Raw genomic sequence first — 19842 nt, 5'->3', positions numbered from 1 at the left:
GCCAGCCCCGCGCCTCTCTCAAGGTGATGCCTGTAAATATCGGCCTCTCCGTGGCAGGTCCCATTCTGGGTAGCTCAGCTTTCTTTACCTAAAACTCTCCTTCCCTGCAGCGCTGGCTGGATGTGGAATTCTCTTTCCAACGCTCTGCTAAACCAGTTGGGTCATCTCAGTGGCCTGTTTTAACTGGCAGCTGTGTTCCAGCTGAGAGGTGACTTCATTCCTCAGGGGAGGAAAAAAGTTCCTGTAAATCCCCAAATTATTTGGGGATTCTTTGGTGCGAGTGCAGCTCGAGCTAGAGAGATGCTGGGTATTACATGGAAATGAGAGCATTTGCTTTCCACCACTAAACAAGAGCCCAACTTTTAAATTGGATTAGCTAACAAGTTCCTACGGCAGTGCTGGGATTTTGGAGAGTGGGAATGGAGACCTCCCCTCGCTTCGGTAATTTGCTGGCGACAAAGTCAACAAAGTCCTACACGAATTACACGATGAATCTGTGCAGAGTGTCTTGGCTTATGTTCAGTTCCGAAAGGCAAGTGTTATACAGATAGGCTGAATGGAAAGAATGTTTGCTGGGCTTCGGAGGGAATTGGTTTACTGCTGCAAAGCACTGTAAGATTTATATTCCTAGACAATGGCGCGGATATAACAGTTATGCAAAAAATTATGGTTTAGGCAGTTTGGCTCAGAAATGAGCAATATGTAAACACTGCTGCAGTTCAGCAAATGCTTCCTTTTGCAATATGAATTAGACGCTATCATTGCTTTGGTTGAGCCCATCAGCATATGCTGCTGTTCTCTCATCTTGATGGCGCCTTATACTGAGGTTTCTTTAGCTTATGGTTTATGTGGGGCATAAAGCCAGTCGCGGGCACGGTGAGAGGTCTGGGGTCGGTGCTGGTGTGAGTCGGTGGAGGCCAGCGGTCGTTTATAACCCGTTAACCAGCTGGGCACTCTCACAACTGCTTGGCCTTTTATTAAGGTGTTGGCTTATTGTTCCCTTTATACGTGGGACTTTCGTATAAAGCCTAACCCCAAAGATTGAAGTGATGGAGGTGGTTTCCTCCAGGGTGAGATCCGTCTTCCCCAGGCTCGCCTTGCACACCAAGGAAGGTGTGGGAGAAAGGGGGGGAATTTTCACACCAGACCCAGGCAGTGCAGTCAGTTAAATCTTTGGCATCGCCCTTTGGGGTGTGACTGCAGGAAATGCAGTTTCCTTGGGATCTACAGCAATGTATATTTTCATTTCTGTGTCTGCATGTTGGCAGATCTAGGACAGAGGAGACGTCCTCCTTCAGCTTTAAATTGTCTTTTTCCCGTGCAGTGATCAGCACCATGTCAGAGAACCATGGCCCCTTTAAATGCCTGCAAAGAGAGGTTTCCTTAGGGTGGAGGAAGGGAAACAAAAGAATGATTCGCAGAGCTTAAAGATTCCATAGTGTCCCTTGAAAAATGATGATGTTGCACCTATTATTAAACGGGTTAGTTCAGGTGCCAGCACAAACTGATGTGTGAGCGCAATGGGAAAGGGTTTTATGGCACAGTAACTCAAGGGGGTCCCAGTGTGGTTTCAAGGACGGGACTGTTTTGTCCTGGTGAGAACAAATGGATGTGCTGTTGAAAGGAGCTTTACCGGTGCTGTATCACCCATATGCTGAAGCCATCTTAATCACACCTCTCTATTGAAATATGGCCCATTAAGGAGTGGAGATTAATGCTGTAAATGCTGGGTTATCTTTCCACTTCAATAGATGCTGTCAAGCACTTTTAAAATAGCATTTAATTTAAATTTTTGTTGAGGTTTCCTTTCCTTCTTCCCCCCACTGGCAAACTTCTGCTTAAAAGATTGCACTTAAGTGTGTTCCCTCCTGGGACGGCTCTTTGCTGGGTAGCAGAAGGGTTCTCTCCCGCTGCCTCCCCTCTCCCATCCCGTGTTTGGGCTCCCCCAGCTCATCCCTCCTCTGTTCTCCCGCAGGCGGTTGCAAAGAAGGGGCTGAATGTCCGAATTACAGAGCTGGCACTTTCCTTTGACCCCCCTGGTTGAGTTTAGCTCACTGTGGTAGCACGTGTTTGTTTGTTCCTCTTATTACACATGGGGTACATCAGCCCATCCCTCAGGTTAACCAGAAGCGGCCGCGTTCCCTCCAGCCCGTTTCCTGGACCGCCAAACATCACATTTTTCCACATACCTTTTGGGAAAGTGTTATCCTACTGCAGGTTAGGGGAAGTTGGGGCGAGACGATGGGGCATCTACTTCTGTACACGTGTATTTAAGCATCATCATAAGCCTCATTAAGGTGGGGCTTTATACGGCCAGCCTGGCCGTGGTGTGAAGAGTTCGACAGCGTGGAGTTAGTAAGAATTAATATTCAGTGGCAGCTTGAGCTCCGGTATCTTAAATTAAAGGGCTGATATAAATTTCAGGGGAAGTTATGCTTGTCCAGGGTCAGGTGCGGGGAGAGCAAAGATGCAGAGAAGTGCTGAGCAAATAGCAGAAAATGTCTTTCATTAATATTCATTTGGTTCCCGGTACCATCTTTTCAATTTAGCCGTGCTCACAGCTCTTGTGTGTTTATTTTCATAAGCAGCACGGTGCTGGAGCCTTGTGAACCCCCATGCTTGTAAGCAGGGCATTTGTTTTGCTCAGTGTTAGCTGATCTTTAATTTTTGGTGGAAAATTTGCTATTTGCAGTAGTTTTGGTCAGGTGCGTGAGCCATAAGGAATTGTTTCTGCTCCTCGACTGGATGCCCTCTTCCCCTTAAGCCACATGGCACCCCTGAAAAAACGCTTAATTGGGCAAAAAGTACAAGGTCTGCCCTGTTTTGCCTCCCGTGAGGCACTGACATCACCCTCGCATAGGGGACTTCGTGAACTGCAAGCTACATAAAGGGTTTGCAGCTGGAAAACATTAGCACTCCTGGAATTATTTGCAGAAGAAATTAATGCATAATTCCAAGTTAAAAATAAACCAGTGAGTTTTGCGATCTCTGTTCAAGGACAGGCGGTAGGGATGAAATTCTCTGAATAATTATTGTCATTTACTCCGTGCTGGAGCAGCCCGAGACTCTCTCTCTGCTGTGATCGACCTCGTTTCACTGAGGTCACCCCGATCTTCTCTCTAAGTATCCCAGAAGGTGCTGGTCAAGTTGCCTCACGTCGGCACCCATCGGTCATCGTTCGGGAGCTGCTTTGGGGCACAAGTAACTGGAGCCATCTCTGTAGGGTTTGGAGGGGGGAAAAAGGGCTGGTTGTGCTTTCGAAATTCCTTCTACTTGTGGGGAGGGAGGATTTGCTCCGGTGCCTGCTGTGCTTCGCTCTGATGTGCCGTGGCTGCCTTCACCCCCAGCTTAACATCTACCGCTCTCCCTTTGCTCTCTTCCAGCCTACCAGCTCTTCAGGTGTCAGCCACCAACCGTCGTTCCCAACGCAGAAATCATCACTGAGAACGAGGAATTCAACATAGGTACCCCCTCCCGGTCCCTTCAGCCCTCCGTCCCCCTCGCCAGCTGCTGGCAGCGCCCACAGGAGGACAAACACATGCTGTCACCCCCTGTCGGGGATTTGAGGGCACTTCTTCACACGTGTGATTGCGTGTGGCGTGGGCAGGTTGTGTGTGACCTCTCTCAACACCTGACATTCACACGGAGTCACATCGGTCCGATTGTCCCCAGGCTTTTCCTCTCTGTTAATACGGAAGAAGTGGTTGGGCTTTTGTGAAAGCCCTGAGCTTGTTCGGAAGCGTTCAGAAATGTTTGCCACAATAATAGTTTTCAGGTGTTTCAAACAAAGTGTTATGTGAAAGCCTAGAGACCATTATTCTTTTTTTTTTTTTGAGAACCTTTCGCCCATATCGACTGTGCTTTTTGTATTTTTAGCTGTTCCTCAGGGTTACATCCACCTTTTAAGTGTGTCTGCAACCAGTGAAGTAGCCGTGATTTTTTTTTTTTTTTTTTAAGGCATCTTTTTCTCGCCGTCTGCTCTCTTTGAGGGAAGTCTCCCCCTGAAATAGCTTGCACAAATCATAATAGTCTCAGCGGCACGACAGCAGCTTATCCCAACTGAGGCTCCAGCGGGCCTTTCTACACCTTTTATTCCTGCACGGCCGTGCCAGAGGCACAGTCGAGGGGGGCGAGAGGTACCCCCCGTGGTACCCTCTTCCCAGGGCACGGCTCAGCCTTAAGGAATCGATCCTTCTCATGAGTCAGGATTTTTTCTGTGTCTCTCCGTAGGTGACATAGTGAGGTACAGATGCCTTCCCGGCTTTACCCTCATTGGAAATGAAATCCTGACCTGCAAACTAGGCACTCATCTCCAGTTTGAAGGACCTCCACCCACATGTGAAGGTAAAGCTGGGGGTGCCCAGGGTGGCAGCCGAAGCTTCCTACCCAGAGACTGCTGCAAAGTGTGAGGCTTGGGAAGGGAGGGAGCCAGCTGGATGGCAGCTGGAGGAGCTTTCCTTGCACACACTGTATCTTTGGGGTTAATTCTCATATCTCCAGGGTCCCAGTACTGCAAAACCACCTGGCAGGACCTTGTGAGGAGGGCGGTGAGACCCCTCTGTGCAGGGAAGGGCTGTTCTCCTGACCCACCTCGGGTCCCACACCTTGGCTGGGCTCCAGCAGCAACCACCAAATAACGGGGAGAGATCTGCTGGGTGACATTGCAGCCACGCTCTGATAAATGACAGGGAGAGTTCCTCCACCCCTTGCTGGCTCCGGGGATTTTACGGGGTCTCCGTGTTGCCTGGGGACACGTCGGGTACCCCTGGGTTATACCCCAAGCCCCCAGTTAAGGACGGCACTTTAAGCTCGTACTTCCCTGCAGAGGGACTGAGCAGAGGCGTGACACGCCGTGTGTCTGACTGCATTCCCCAAGTCATTAAAACAGTCACCCGAATGTCCTTCTTACGCTGGGAGGGGAGGAGGAATTCTGCGCTGACAGTTTGCCAGTGATACACGAGGAGCCAGAGGAGGAGCAGGCTGCGGCGCAGAGAGCCCCTCCGGCGCGGCGATCCTGCGAGGAACGGCTTCGCTATCAGTGCCACAGGATGTAGTACGTGGGAGAAAAAATGAAAGCCCCGAGCAGGCTGCGCTGTACACCTCGCTGCCGCTCAGGAGGGATCCCAGAGATGTTTCCATGCTGCCATGTTACCTTATTTATCCTCTGGATTCCTGCTGGTACTTTTGTTCACTCCAGCCGTGATTATTTCATCTCCTTCATTCCCTCCTATCTGAACATTTTTACCATATAATGGGATATTTTTCTGTAGCTTTATTCTCTCTGAAATAGCACGAACTGAAGGAGAGAAAGGGAGGTCATTCAATTATTTACTGATGGTTGTTAGCCTGGGGGTAAAGGGACTGCTTAAATTACATCTGGCCACCAATTTATAGAGGTCAAAAAATCACTGATGGGATTAAGGATTTGGAAAGAATACACTGTTCTTTCTGGATAGTTCTGGCTGTTTTCTATTAATACAAGTGCAGCATTTGCACTGGGCCTTAGTGACAATTATGGATAAATAAAGATCCCTTTCTCTTTATGTTTTTTGCTCACTTTGTGTGTTTGCCTCCTCTTCTGGGGTGTTTTTGCTGGCCGCTTTATTTAGTGTATTCAGTTGGATTTAATGTTTTCAGAAGCTGAATGGGGTGTAGTGATTAGAGAAAGGAATTGGAGTTTTTATGTGCTGGTTAACAGCTCCGTGGGTGAGCTGGGACAAGCCTGTGGTTCCACACCTTGTTCTAAGCCGGGTAATGAAGTTTCCAGGGATTCCCAGGGAGTGTTTTGTAAGTGGAGAATAGTTGCTTGGTTGCGGTGCCGTTTGTTTTGAAAGAGGTGTGAGATGATGCAAAGACAGTTGAAATTGTTCGGTTTTATTGTTGCTTTTTGCCCCTATCTTTAAACATGGCAATTTTGTGGGATTTGTGGAAACACAGCGAGCTTCATTCAGAGCCTACGCCAGGGTCTGGGGATCCCCCGTGAGCCCCAAGGGTCGAGGGTGCAGTGATGTACATGGGTGGGAGTTGTGCTTTGCCTTGACCTAGCTCCTCAAGACCGATGACCTTGGCCACAGTACTTTGTGTTTTCTTCCTTCCTCTGCAAAATAGGAAAATTCATTTGCTATTGTCTCTCCCTTCCGTTCCCGGCAGTGCACTGTCCCATGAATGAGGTGATGACGGACTCCACCGGTGTCATCCTCAGCCAGAGCTTCCTGGGAACTTATCCCCACTTTCAGACCTGTTCTTGGGTGGTGAAGGTGGAGCCTGGGTATAACATCTCTCTCACCATCGAGTACTTCCTGAGCGAGAAGCAGTATGATGAGTTTGAAATCTTTGACGGTAAGAGATTTGCCGCTGTGACTTGCAGAGCAGCTGAGGGGAAAGGAAAGAAATGGCAGAGTTCCGTTAGTTGTTAATCTCTGTTGCAGAGCTCTCTGGGGAAGACTTTCCACCACTGCGCCTGTAACCTTCTGCTGGACTTAAAGAAAGCTCCTCCTAATGCTCATTGATTGTCTGGATAAGAAAATATCAATGATTTGATTTTTGGATGACTCTAAAGTATTTTCCCAAGGGGCAGGACTTAGCAAGTTCCTGGGAGAAATAGTAGCAGAGCTTGCTGGGAAGGGATGAGGTGAGAAGGTGCGACTCCTCATCCCTGAAGCCCACGCAGACCAGATTTTCTAGGCCTGTGAGTTCTCATGACCTGAGAGGGGATCTGTCAATATTCACAATGATGCAGCTTTGCAACCAGACACAGAACACAAATTCTGCTGACGCTGCTGGGGTTCCCCATGGGGACCTGAGCCGAAGGCACGCTGCCTGGAGCAAAGTCCTGGTCTTACTGCAATCAGCTGGGCTTTGTTCACAGTCAGTGTCCCAGGACCCAGGTGTCTGCGCTGGGACTCGTGTTCACAAAAAACCCTGAGCATGAGCTGCCGTTGCTGGACTCGTGGTGATATTCCACAATACGCTCGTTCCTTCTGCAGAAACGCACCCATAAAGCCCAGGAGTGACTGTCTGTGTGTGCCAGCCCTGACTTCTCCTCCTTCCCGTTGTCCTTCCAGGTCCCTCTGGCCACAGCCCACTGCTCCTGTCGCTGAGTGGGAACTACTCTGCCCCGCTGACCGTCACCAGCAGCGGGAACAAAGTCTATCTCCGCTGGTCCTCTGATCATGCCTACAACAGAAAAGGCTTCAAAATCCGCTACTCTGGTAAGCCCACGGCAGAGGCGGGATGTCTCTGCCAGGAACGCGGCCATCCCCTCAGCTAAGGATCTCCACGACATCGCTGCGGAGGGGCAGGGGCCATCTGTGTCGGCAAACGCTGCCAAGGCCTGGGAAATGGGCACAAAGCTGGGCTGGTTCTGAGCCGGTGGGGCTGGGGAAGGCAGGATTGTTTCCAGCAGAAACCTGGAAGCTTTGGCTGCTTTCTCAACCACTCTTAATTTACCAGAATATATAACCAGAGACATGGTGGCTCTGGATGAATGAAACCCCTCCCGTGCAATTCACAGTAAATATTGCTGCGCTACTAAATTATTGTGTCCTTGCAATGAGGCCGTTTGGAGATGTTTGAAGATTAACATCACAAAACATAAGGGCTGGTGTTAGGAGCTGCTTGGAGCATGAGACACAACCTGGGTGTGACTGACGGTGTTACAGCATTTGCTGTGAAGTGTTGAAAACACCTTGTGCTCCTGCTCAGACGTTGTGCCGCTGCCCTCGCAGGGGCAGGACCAGGGAGTCTGGGTTGCTCGTTCAGAACGAAAATGCTGCCGGATGCTGGATGTTTGCTGAGAATTCCTTAAAACAAATTACCGTGTTTTGGAACTTAGCAAATCTTAATTAATGGAAGTTATAAAACTGGGCTGAGAACTTGCCAGCGTGACATAAATAAATAATGACTTTACTCAGTAAATGAATTAAATAATATTTAATTATCAGAAATTAGTCTTTATTTCTAGAGCCGAGTGAAACTTGGATAGTAGCCCTGCGCTTTTTCCCTTTGACTTTGTATTTATCCATCATAAGTTCTCTGTTTCTTGCACAGCCTTAGGTTATGGTAAATGCGCTGTAATTCCTGAGAAAGGGAAGGGAATTTGTCTGGATGCTGCCCGTCCAGTGACTGATTTATTGTCTTCTGCCCTTCTCTCCAGCTCCTTACTGCAGCCTCCCGCAGCCGCCAGCCCACGGGCTGATCCTCAGCCAGACGGGTCTGCACCCCGGCAGCACGGTCCGCTTCGGCTGCGACACGGGCTACCGCCTCGTTGGCCACAGCACCACCACCTGCGCCCAGCACCCCCAGGGCTACTTCCACTGGAACGAAGCGATCCCCCTGTGCCAAGGTGAGAGCGGGCAAACGTAGCCTTGAGAGGATCCGGGCGTCCTAGGAAAGACTGAGAAAAACGTAAAAATAAAAACCCGTTGTAATTCCCCCAATTCCCTGTTGAGAACAGGCTTTGGGCTGCGGGTAGGCAGCGAGCGTGTTACTCTTACATCCAGGTCCTTGGGAATCAATGAGCAAGGAGGGAATGGAATAACTGTTAGGGAGCATTTGGATGGGGGAGAAAAAAGCATCTGTGCAAAGGCTGCTGCTGGAGGTGTTTGAACTCTCAGCAAAGGCACAGCCAAGCCTTGGTTAAGGCTGGGAGAAACTACAGCCTGGAAAAATCTGGAAAGGCTGGCAGGAGCACGGGTCCCGCTGGGTTTTAGTGACTAGAATTTCCTTTGGTGTTTCTGGAAGTGCTGTCTTAGGTCTGCGCGAGTCAGTGGGGGATGAGGAATTTTTTAGGATTCAGATGGTTCCCGGTTTCTGTTGGCTTCATATAAGATTTAGGCATGTTAGTTGTTCTTTCCACGTGTCCTCCTAATTAACCGTAATCTTTATGACATACCATACTTAGCACATGGCTCCTTCCAGGCGTGGGAGGGGAGGACAGGGCACTGTGCCCCGGGGGGCTTCGCTTCTGCGCTGTTTCATCTTCCTCACCCTGTTCGCTTTCTGATTGCACCTTTCTCTCAATCCGCCAATCAGCCCTGTTCCTTTGTGCTGATAAAATGCCCATCTTTATTCTGATGAAGCCTTTCAGTGTCTTTGAACATTCATCCGTGTTCCAAGGGGACCGAGCACTGGGGATTAATATTGCATTGACTTCCCTGGAAACTAGCCAGGGAACAGAGACAGCATAGGCAAAATCTCAGTGCCGTGTCTGCATTGTTGTCCAGTCCAAGCCGTAAGGAAAAGCAGGATTATTTAGCGTGGGAAGTGCCAAAGAGCCTTGGAAAAAAAAAAATGTCTTCTGTGCTCCTGAATCACTTCGTCTCTTTGGAAATGGCACAGGGGTGCGAACAGCCCTGCCCCGAAAGGGTGGGTTTGTGCCGTGGGTGCTTGTGTCCATTTGGAGCCCTCTCAAGGCTGTATTTATTTAAAGGGGAGTGGAAAGCAGTAAAGCAAACCCCTGCCACCCAGCGCCGTTGGCAAGGGGGAGCTGGGATCCTGAGCCCAAGCTCCGACAGTGATTTAACCTCCACGATAACAGGGATGGGGGCAAACGCCGAGTGCTGGAACGAGCAGCTGAAGCGCGCAGCAAGACCGGCAGGCGAGGGGCTGTCATGGCAACTGTGCCTCCCGAATCCTTAGCCCGGCGTAAGGAATTTCTCTGATGCACTGCATCTTTTTGAAGGAGAATCGTGTAATCAAGAATAGGTACAAAAGCTGCTAAGTCTTTCCTGCCCTGTTCGGCTCCAAAAATCTGTATTTACTTCCAAGAGGTGTAATGGTGTGTGGGGAGTGGATTTTAAAGATGGAGGTAGGGAGGAGTTGGAGGATGTGTGGGGAGGCTGGGAGAGGATCTGCTTGGGTGAGGTGTCCCCTGACAGCAGTGATTCAAAATCTAGTCCCTGAGGGCTGGTGCCCAGGCCACCAGGGAAGGAGTCAGAGCCAGACCATCCATGACTTGTCACTACCTGACCTGGAAACGGGGGCTCCTGCGGTGTTACTGAGCACCCCAAGACCCTGGGAGCAGGAATTCCTGTGGGAGCCATGTGGGAAGCACTAACCCCATCTCCTGGGGGTCTCAGCAAGCTCCCACCCCGTGCGTGACACATCAGGAGCTTGAAAGTCACAACCCATGGTGCCACTCCATGGCAGTCGCCAACAGAGAAAGAACTGGGGGGACAATTCATAGCATTTCAGGTAGGTTCCTGCTCCAGTTTCCCCTTTGGAGAGGTGTGTCTGTCCCCACTGACCACACAGAGAACAGCTTGATCAGGATCGTGGTGCTGGATGTCCCTCTGGAAGAGCCTGTCTCTGTCCCATGGGGAGGAGAGCTCGCTGGCGATGTTAGATCCTGAGGCTGAAATAACCCCTTTGGGAAAGTCACCCTTTCTCTCTGTTTGCCCGTATTGACATCGGGAATCTTAATACTGGCCCGTGGCAATCAAGTGCCTTGAGATGGATGTGGGAGGTGAGTGAGCAGCAGCGATTCATGGGGGAGCAGCTCCCCCCCCTGGCCTCCAGCAGCCGATAGCCGGGGCTGGCTCTGCTCTTCTTGCCCGCTTCAGCTACAGAAAATCCAACATCCTTTTTTTTTTTTCCCCACTTTTACATGGCTCTCCAAGCCAACTGGCAACCTTTTGTTTTGGGCTGTACTCAATTTCTCATCCTTTCTGGTGGCCAGGACCGCATGGCAGAGGTTTGGGAGCTCGATCCGTAACACTGCATCAACGGCTCACACAATCAGCTGTGCTAGGAGGAGGGGAATTGGGGGGGGCCCGTAAACACATGGTCTAGTTAACAAATGACATTTCCCATAGCTCCTTCTTGCCAGCACATAATCCTCTTCCCCTTCCCGACCCCCTCTGAATAATCTTTACTACGTGCTCTGTCCTAGGTGACATTTATGGAAACAGCAGAGAATATTCTGCGGGGAACAGTCTTGCGTTGGCACAATGGGGGAGAACACACGATGATCTAATGCGCCTTTTCTGTCTCCGCTGCCTATTTTTAAGCTGCTTTGTTTTTGGAATCCCAGCTGCAGATTTGCTTTCATAGCCTCTGTCCCTTTCCCTAGCACATCATCTTCCCGCAGACGGAGTTTTTGTACCTCTGAACCCCCATAACTGGCTCCTCCTCCCCTTTCCCTGGACCGCGCTCTCCCCAGGGCTCTCTTTGCCAGACGCTGGTTTGCTTTCCCCTGGAACATCTACTGTCTTTCGTCTCCTCTGCTTCTGGTGGGCTGCAGTGCCCACAGTTGGAGCCTCAGAAATGCTCTTCGGAGCAGATGGCAAGTTTATTGCCACCCCAAAAAATCAACCTTCTCTGCTTCATGCAGACAATAAAACCTTACTAATACCACATTGTGCTCAAGGACACCGGATTTGCAGGGAAGAAGGGATCCTGCCGCGGGTGCAGGGCAGCAGAGATGGCAGCCCCAGGTGGCTCTCCCTGTCTGATTCTTCTTCATGTCACAGCCTGACCATCTGCAGGTGAAGAGGATTACTTTTTTTTTTATTATTATTTTTGGTGCCTTAATGAGATCTTTAGTTTCCTGCATCTGGCCCAGAAGTGTTATGCTAACTTTTTTTATATCAGGGCAAGGCTTATGCGATGGAAAGACTCTAAATGATCGAACAGAGCACGTGAGAGGCAGGAGAAGGGAGCTTTGCTGGGCGGCAGGACTTGGGCAGCGGGAATTCATCCTTCCCTTGTGCAGGGACACGATGGCAAGTGGCAGCTCGGCCTCGGTGACCTGGAGCAGGGCTGGCCCCGGTCTCTCCTCGCTCCCGGTGTCCCTCCCTGTCGGTCCCTGTGCCCCCGTTTCCTGGTGGCAAATAGAGGTGATGAGTTTTGGCAAAGCATCAGGCTGCAGAAGAGGATTGAACAGAGAAAGGAGGAGGGGGGCAGTGGGAAGGGAAGGGGGTCGGCTTTCTCACCAGCCCCTTTGGTTGGATGCAACATCAGAAAGTAAATAATTAATGAACTGCCAGGTGGAAGGGAAAGGGTAGGACTTTCTGGGTCCTGTCTTCTTTTGCCTCAGAAGGAAATTGGTATTCAGCGTGGCTGCTTGTCTAGACACCCAGCCTTGTAGAGAGATTCGCCAAGCTCCTTAGCTCGATGAAGTGACATACGTGTGATTATCATTTCAACCAGGGATATGCCTGATCGTGCTAATACGAGCCTGCTGAATTACTCACACCTATTAGCAACACCAGCATCTGCAGGGTGCTGTGTGATTGTGCGCCAGGCTGGGGCTCTGGCCGACTCATGTGGCAGGAGTGGGATAAAAGCGTCTTGGACCTTGAGTGGTAGAAGGTTCCAGTGGTTGTGCTGATGCTGTACACAGTAAGTTTAGTCTTTCCTCTTTAGTTCTCAGTGGGGTTCACGTCACCAGAAGGTAACTTTTCTAAGGTTGCTGATTTTCTAGCCCTTGTTTGCGTGCAGAGGGAATAACAGGAAGGTGAACATGTGTTGAAGGATCAGCATGTGGCTCAGGAGACACCGGCTGAGCCTCCAGTTTGTGCATTAGCTGACTGGGAGCAGCTTGGGCTACTCCAGGAAGGAATGGATTTCCTTTAGAGCATTTTTAAAATGCGGACAATTGTTTGGGCTAGGTGTTGGCCTCCAAATCAGCGCTTGCTAGCAGGCTCTGCTCGTCTCTGCGTGCTCTGAAGAGGCTGGTGGCCTCGCAGTGGCAGCTTTGCAGGTCCCAGGCTGCTCACCCCATGCCTGCACAGATCATGCATCTCCAGCCCGAGCGAGGTGGTTTCCCCCACAGCCAAGACTCGGAGAGGGATGGGAACCCATGGGGTGTGTTTGGAGGCAAGTCTGGATTTGGTTTCCCAGCTCTTCCCAAAGCTGATGGAGAAAAACACAGCTCCGGGTGACAGACCCCAGCGCTGGTTTTCCCAACAGCAGGAAAGAGGGTGACAGGGCTCAAACAGGGTCTGGGCAAACTCCTGCAGCACAAATGAACGTGATGCCGGTCTGTCTGTGTTTGGCTCTTGCTCGTATTTCTGTGACCTGCCTGTCCCCTTCCTGCCCTGTTTGGCTGCAGAACGGAGGATGCTTTCGCAGAGCATCTTCTCCAAAGTGCTGCCATCTTGAGCAGCCGTTTGGCATTGTGCCTGTTTACCAATTTTTCCCCTGAATTCCACACACACCCCCCCTTACCTTCTCAGCTGTAATGCTAAATTTAGCCTTCCTTCTGCCACAACGTAATTACACAATTTGCTGCCTTATGTAATCCAGAAGTGCTGCTGGAAAGGGGGTTTGGCTTGTTGCTGCTGTGGGTTGTAAATACAAACCGTTATTGCTATCTGATCCTTTATCTCTGTGTGAAAACTTCTGAATAGTGTGTTGATGCGTTTTGTGTTACAGATATTGTAGGAAGTGCGAGCCAGAGTCTCTTCCAGTAGAAATTGGTATTCAGCATTGGCTTTGCTGTTGCCACTGATAGGCAGGAGTTGAAAATCCCATTCTCTGTGAAAGTGGGCATTTATTGGAGCTTCTGGGGTTCAACAGGGTGCTGGAGCGTTTTGTAAATAAGGGAGCTGGGGATCTGGGCTTTCAGCTCACTTACCACAAATCCCTGATGAAATTGGAAGCTGACTTATTTCTCGGCTGTGTTTTTTCCCAGCTCTCTCCTGTGGAGTTCCCAGAGCCCCAAAGAACGGCGTTGTCTTCGGCAAGGAGTACACGGTGGGAACCAAAGCCATGTACCATTGCAACCAGGGCTTCCAGCTGCAGCCCGGGGGGGAGCCCAGCACTGAGTGCCTGCAGGCTGGGCAGTGGAGCAACGGCAACCAGCCCCCCCAGTGCGTGGGTGAGTGTTTGCAGCCCACGGGGGACTTTGGAAGTCCCTTCAGTAATGTCTGCCAGCCCCAGCATGCCCAACTTTGCCTCCCAGGTGCAGTATTTAGGACATCAGGTTTTCTAATCCTGCGTAACTTGGGTCCGGTGCCCCCTCTCATGGTGTCTCACTTCCCACCTATAAAATAGAGACGCTAATACTGGTCCCTCATAAAAAACCAGCATGTTTTCTGAAATGCCCTGAAGTTAATAGGAGTTAAACACCTATTAACGTCTTTCTGTCTCATTTCTTTCCCCTGACTCACCACACCTGGTTTTTAGCTGTCGCCTGTCCCGATATCAACAGCATCGCGGTTGAGCACGGCCGCTGGCGGCTGACCTACGAGATCCAGTACCACTACAACGCCCAGCTGATGCTCATCTGTGACCCCGGCTACTACTACACGGGCCAGCGGGTCATCAGGTGCCAAGCAAATGGGACGTGGAGCATCGGCGAACCCATGCCCACCTGTAGAAGTAAGAGCAGCGAAGGTCAGGAGCGGTACCGGGGCAAACGGGTCTGATCCAAGAGAGTTTGGATGCAGGGAGAGGTCACCTGCTGCTCCCATTCTGGGTTTAATCTAAACCATTCTGCAAGAACTCCAGCACATGAGCTCATCTGTTTCTGTCCGGCCCCAGCAGCTTGGCTGTCACTGGTGCCAGATGCTCTGAAGTTTGCTTTTAAGAAAGAAAAGAAAAAATTCTGATTTAAAACCTAACCTCTTCCAATTTTATGCAAACGCCAAGTTTACGAGGGTGACAGTGTCACCTGTAAATCAAAAAACACTCTTGGCAAACAAGCGGCTCGCTCCGTCATCCTGACATGATTGCTGTGCTTTGGATCTTTCCTTTTGTCAAAGGTGGAGGGGTTTTTTTTTCTCTCTAAGTGCAGACAGAGGCAAAAAAAAAAATTCTCCTACAGAATGGCAGCTTTCACTTCCCTCCTGCCTCCCTTTGTTTCTCGAGATGCAACTGCTGACTTTGGTGACAGATGTAGTTTTACCCCCGCTAGTTCTTCAGCCAGATCCGGGAGCGCGAGCCTGACCTCGTTTTATTTCTTCAGCGTTATTGCCACCTAAATTCAAGTGACAGGATCTTGGCAATGCACTAAGGTCAGAAGCACCCAGCGTGAGGCTCTTGATTTCTTGCTGAGTGCGAAAGCTCCGGAGGCTCTGTGGATCTTTAAGGTAGAGAAAATAAAAGAGCTGAGGTTTGTGGCTGGGGGCTGCCTTCCCGGGGGCTCCTGGCCGGGCTCCAGCGCTGCCCTGCTGCAAACCAGCTCTCGGCCGGGTGTCCTCTGTGGGGCTGGCCCCACATCAGCTCTGTCCTGGAAGTCCCGGTGTCAGGAGAAGCTGCGTGTCACTTTCTAATTGGAAATCTGGTGCCGTTTTATGGCTTTCCTGGAAGTCGGGCTTCCCGGCTGTGTCTAGCAAAGGGTTAATAATGGAAATAGTCTTGTGTTAAAAGCAGGAAAACACAGCAAGTGTGAAAAACTTCTATAGATCCTTCCTAGTCAGTCTTGTCTTTAGTATGTCCCCCGCGTCCTGAAGCATAAATATTAATAGCACTTATATTTGTCACCTCATGTAACACAACTCTGAATCGTCGTTATTAGCCAGTTAATAATCTTTCCTCCTCATTTCTGACTTCAATAATAGCTTTGTGGTGGTAAACGTCACTGAGCACATTGCTTTAAAAAAAACCGCATCTCCCTGCCTGTTCTCGCTCACTGTCCTTTGGGGTCTCTTTTAGTTATCTCCTGCGGGGACCTGCCGACTCCCCCCAACGGGAACAAGATCGGGACGTTGACCAGCTACGGGGCCACTGCCATCTTCTCCTGCAACACCGGCTACACCCTGGTGGGGTCCCGCGTGCGGGAGTGCATGGCCAACGGGCTCTGGAGCGGAGCAGAAGTGAGGTGTCTGGGTAGGTGTGGAGAGTCCGTCATGTCCTATGATGAAGACAGGCTGAGAGAGTTGGGTTGTTCAGCCTGGAGGAGAGAAGGCTCCGGGGAGACCTTGTAATGGTCTTCCAGTCCATAAAGGGGCTCCAGGAGAGATGGGGAGGGACTCTTGATCAGGGAGTGGAGTGATAGGATGAGGGGTAACAGTTTTAAACTGAAAGAGGGGAGATTGAGATGAGATCTCAGGAAGAACTTCTTTGCTGTGAGGGTGGTGAGAGCCTGGCCCAGGTTGCCCAGAGAAGCTGGGGCTGCCCCATTCCTGGAGGACTTCAAGGCCAGGTTGGAGGGGGCTTGGAGCAACCTGGTCTGGTGGGAGGTGTCCCTGCCCAGGGCAGGGGGTGGATGATCTTTAAGGTCCCTTCCAACTCTAACCATTCTATGATTCTATGATTCTATGATGTCCTGATGGCGTTTCAGGAGGGAAAAGGAATTTTAGATGCTGATTCAAGAAGGAACCCGAGCGAGGACTCGGTGCGACTGAAGCGGTAGGGGTTTAAGTAGATATAAAAAGGAAGCGGGCTTTGATTCCTGACTGTTCAGTAGATGTGAGGTGTTTTGAGATTGGAGAGCTTTAAAAATGATCTGTTGTTTTTACTGCTGCCCTGATTTTATTTATGGCTGCTGAGTCCCGAATTCAGATCCACGGGGGAGCCGGGGGGGTGTGCGGTGACTTCAGGAGGAGCAGGCACGGGCTCTGGGTGATTCTCCTTCTCTCCCCCCACTGCAGCGGGGCACTGCGGCGTTCCCAGCCCCATCGTCAATGGGCAGATCAACGGGGAGAACTACAACTACCGCGGCAGCGTGGTCTATCAGTGCAACCCCGGGTTCCGCCTCATCGGGATGTCGGTGCGGATCTGCCAGCAGGACCACCGCTGGTCTGGGAAGACGCCTGTCTGTGTGCGTAAGTATGTGGTGGGATTCCTTTAGCCCTGGTGACAGCCAGAGGACAAGGGCACGTGTAAAGACCGTTGTTCAGTTCGCACACCCGGGCTGCGTGCAGTGGTGTTGCACCCACACAGTGCGTGTGCTGCACGAGCATCCCCGGGGTTCACGCAGGAGAGAGCTGAGGAGTGGCAGGAGCGGCAACGCTGTGATTTTGGCTGTTTTTCTGCTTCCCTCTGCCTTGTAAATCCCACTTTTCTGCAGTGTTTTTCATGTGCTGAATTTTGAGCAACCTGGTCTGGTGGGAGGTGTCCCTGCCCATGGCAGGGGGTTGGAACAAGATGATCTTTAAGGCCCTTTCCAACCCAAACCATTTTGTGATTCTATGAATTTCAGTCCTTCTCCTCTGATCCACATTCACAAGTCACCTTGTACAACCTGCTCATTTATCTTTCCAGTAAATAAGCTAATTAAGTAAGTCTCTAGAGCTCTAAGATGTTAATAAGTTTAAGCATCTTCTTATCAATGGACAATGTATTTCATATTGTGATTCTCCAGTTGTTTGCTTCCAATCTCTCCTGTCCAGTTCAGAGCTTTCTGTGCGGAGGCACAATAACAGCAGCAAGATAGGATGTAAGGAATGACCTATAAATCAATGAATATGCGGATTCCAGCCTGAAAATAAGAAACAGGCTTAAGTGGTCAAGGTTAGTGGAGACTCCAAAACTTGGAGGATGTCTGGGATTCTGCATGAGTTTTTTAGGAAAAGAATTATTGGAACGGCTGTCTGTGGGTCCGTAGGTAGGTTTGAATTACCCTCCTCTCCATCTGAGGAGAAAGTTTTAATTCACTTTTACCTGCCAAGCGTATACGTACTAACCTTGGATGGGGAAATCGTATTGGTAGATGTCCTCCTGCTCTCAGGCAGATTTATGGAAATGCAGGATTTTCTAAACATCCATTTTTGTGACTCGTGTCGTTTCTTTCGGGAGGGACCAAACCCGTTAGAACAAAGCAGCTGAACGTTGCTCGTCCGTATCTGCCTTCTGACCAGTGCAGCACTGGTTCCTGTGCAGCGCCCTTGTTTGGCTCTGCTTCATGCTGGCATCCTGGAAGCCCACCAGGCTTTTGTGCAGAGATGTGTGGAGGTGTCTCGCGTGCAGAAGTCGGCCTTGGAAGTTATTACACTACGTTAGGTCTTATGGTTATCATAAATTTAATGTCGTTAAAGCAGAGCACTGGTGGGCTCTGAAATTAGATGCCTTGAGGCTTTATTGCTTCTGAAGCAGCTCAGGACACTGTGTGTGTTAGCACATTATAATTTTCTATTGTCCTGGTATTTTTCTCTTTAAACCTGCACCAGTTGCTTCCTCTGTGTGAACGGGTCTTTTTGATCCATGCCAACTGCGGGGAGCCTTTTTTTTTTTTTTCTGGGACAGAATCCATCACCTGTTTCAAAAACATGTATAATCGTATTCAGAAGTACCTCAGAGAACCTGACATCTGCTTCCTGCAGCACTGAAAGGCTATCTTGCTTCGCATTTTTTAGACCTGTACCTGTCACCAGCTTGCATAAGGAATAAATTCCCATCCCTGCGGTATAGTCCAGCCCTGGCAGTCAAACGTGTTATGGATCTTTTGTGGGAATTTCATCTTCCCCTCCAGCTTCTGGCTTTGGCAGCCGTACAGCTAAACTGCTGGACTTTTGCTGATGGACCATTACCCTGTTTCAGCGTGACAATAATCAATATTGCTTTGTCCTCGGCTGTCGGATGATGCCGCGTTCCTTAAGCAGCCCAAAATCGCTGTATGGCGTGTTCTGACGCTTCTTTTGCGCAGGGGAACTCGCCGCTGTGCTCAAAGCGAAGGTCTCCAGGCGTCCCTGGCAGCAGGGGCTGTGTCCTCCCTGTGTCACCCGCCTCTGCTGAGGGGCCACCAGCGTGACCCGGGCAAAAGCACTTTGAGTTTCAGGATTGTGTGCGCCCATTGCTCCTCCTGCCGTTGCCTCAGACCGGGACCCTTTGGCCCAACCTAAAATCAGCCACAGGAACAAGAACTACACAAAAATCCTTATTTCAGGGATTTAGAAATAAAGGTTTTCCCCTGAAGTTTTTTCCAAACTTAAAGCAGGAAGATTTAAGCTTTCTAGGCCATATGCTAGAAACCTGATTTTTCTCATGTTTTTCCCTCTCTTTTAACTATCCCTCCAGGTGTAACTTCATACTGTAGTGAGCATACACCTGACTTGGGAGAGGGAGGAAAACATCAGGTTTCACGACTGTGTGCATGATGCCCAGGGTGATGTAAGGCAATAGATTAATAGCAGTAGCTGGGATTTTTGAAGAGGAGCTCTAGGGATTTATGGTATAAGTCAGTAGGATGCTGGCACTCGGCTGCTTAGAGAACGGTTCAGAGAATTTCTTATGCCGGTAAAATGAGCAAAGGTACCACGCTTTCAATTCGATTCAGTATTTCAACAGAGCTGGCCACAAATCTTTGATGTCAGTGTTGGTTTCAGGGTTGATTTGGGGCTTTTTTTTATAGTCTCCTTCATTGGGAACTTTTTCCAATGGATAATCCCCTGTTTTTCCAAGCAAAAAAGTAACATCTCCAATTTCTAATTGTAGCCATCACTTGCGGCCACCCTGGCAACCCTGCCAATGGCTTGACCCAAGGGAGCCAGTTCAATCTGAACGACGTGGCCAAGTTTGTCTGCAACACCGGGTACCGCCTGGAAGGAGCATCCCAGTCCCAGTGCTTGGCCAACGGCCAGTGGAGCAGCACCCTGCCCTCCTGCCGCGGTGAGTCCCCTGCCTTACCCAGCTCCAGGCACAGCAGATCTGTCTGTGCCTCCCTCCTTGGTTACTCTGCATTCCTAAAATCCAGCTTGGCACTCTCATAAAGTCACGTGAACCCAAATCTCGCGGTCCCTCAGGGAGGTACAAGTGACGGTTGAACACCAAGGGCTGGGTAAAGCTCACGCAACAAACCTGGTTTTCCCTTGGGCTTCAAGGTTAACTCAAACTGTTAGCGGTCCCTGCTGAGCCCTGCATCCTCCAGGACATTGAAATATGTGTTGTGAGTGGAGAGGACACAAGAAAATATCAGGCCAGACCCTTAGCAGAGGTCATGCTGGTACCCCTGGACCA

The 19842-nt window shown here is 50.2% G+C and overlaps 1 protein-coding gene across 1 annotated transcript in view; it reads left to right on the top strand.

The window, feature by feature from the left end:
* CSMD2 (CUB and Sushi multiple domains 2) overlaps window positions 1-19842 on the top strand; it is a 290338-nt gene that overhangs the window by 244574 nt on the left and 25922 nt on the right. The window contains 10 exon segments of the mRNA XM_074162076.1: window positions 3384-3464; window positions 4231-4344; window positions 6151-6339; window positions 7065-7211; window positions 8156-8344; window positions 13637-13822; window positions 14131-14325; window positions 15601-15774; window positions 16539-16712; window positions 19321-19494. Coding sequence (XP_074018177.1) covers window positions 3384-3464; window positions 4231-4344; window positions 6151-6339; window positions 7065-7211; window positions 8156-8344; window positions 13637-13822; window positions 14131-14325; window positions 15601-15774; window positions 16539-16712; window positions 19321-19494 — 1623 coding nt within the window.

The sequence above is a fragment of the Numenius arquata genome, chromosome 21 (assembly GCF_964106895.1).
Source record: "Numenius arquata chromosome 21, bNumArq3.hap1.1, whole genome shotgun sequence".
NCBI classification, from domain to species: Eukaryota; Metazoa; Chordata; class Aves; order Charadriiformes; family Scolopacidae; genus Numenius; species Numenius arquata.
The sequence above is the reverse complement of the archived record's forward strand: the minus strand, read 5'-3'. Positions and strand labels throughout refer to the sequence as shown.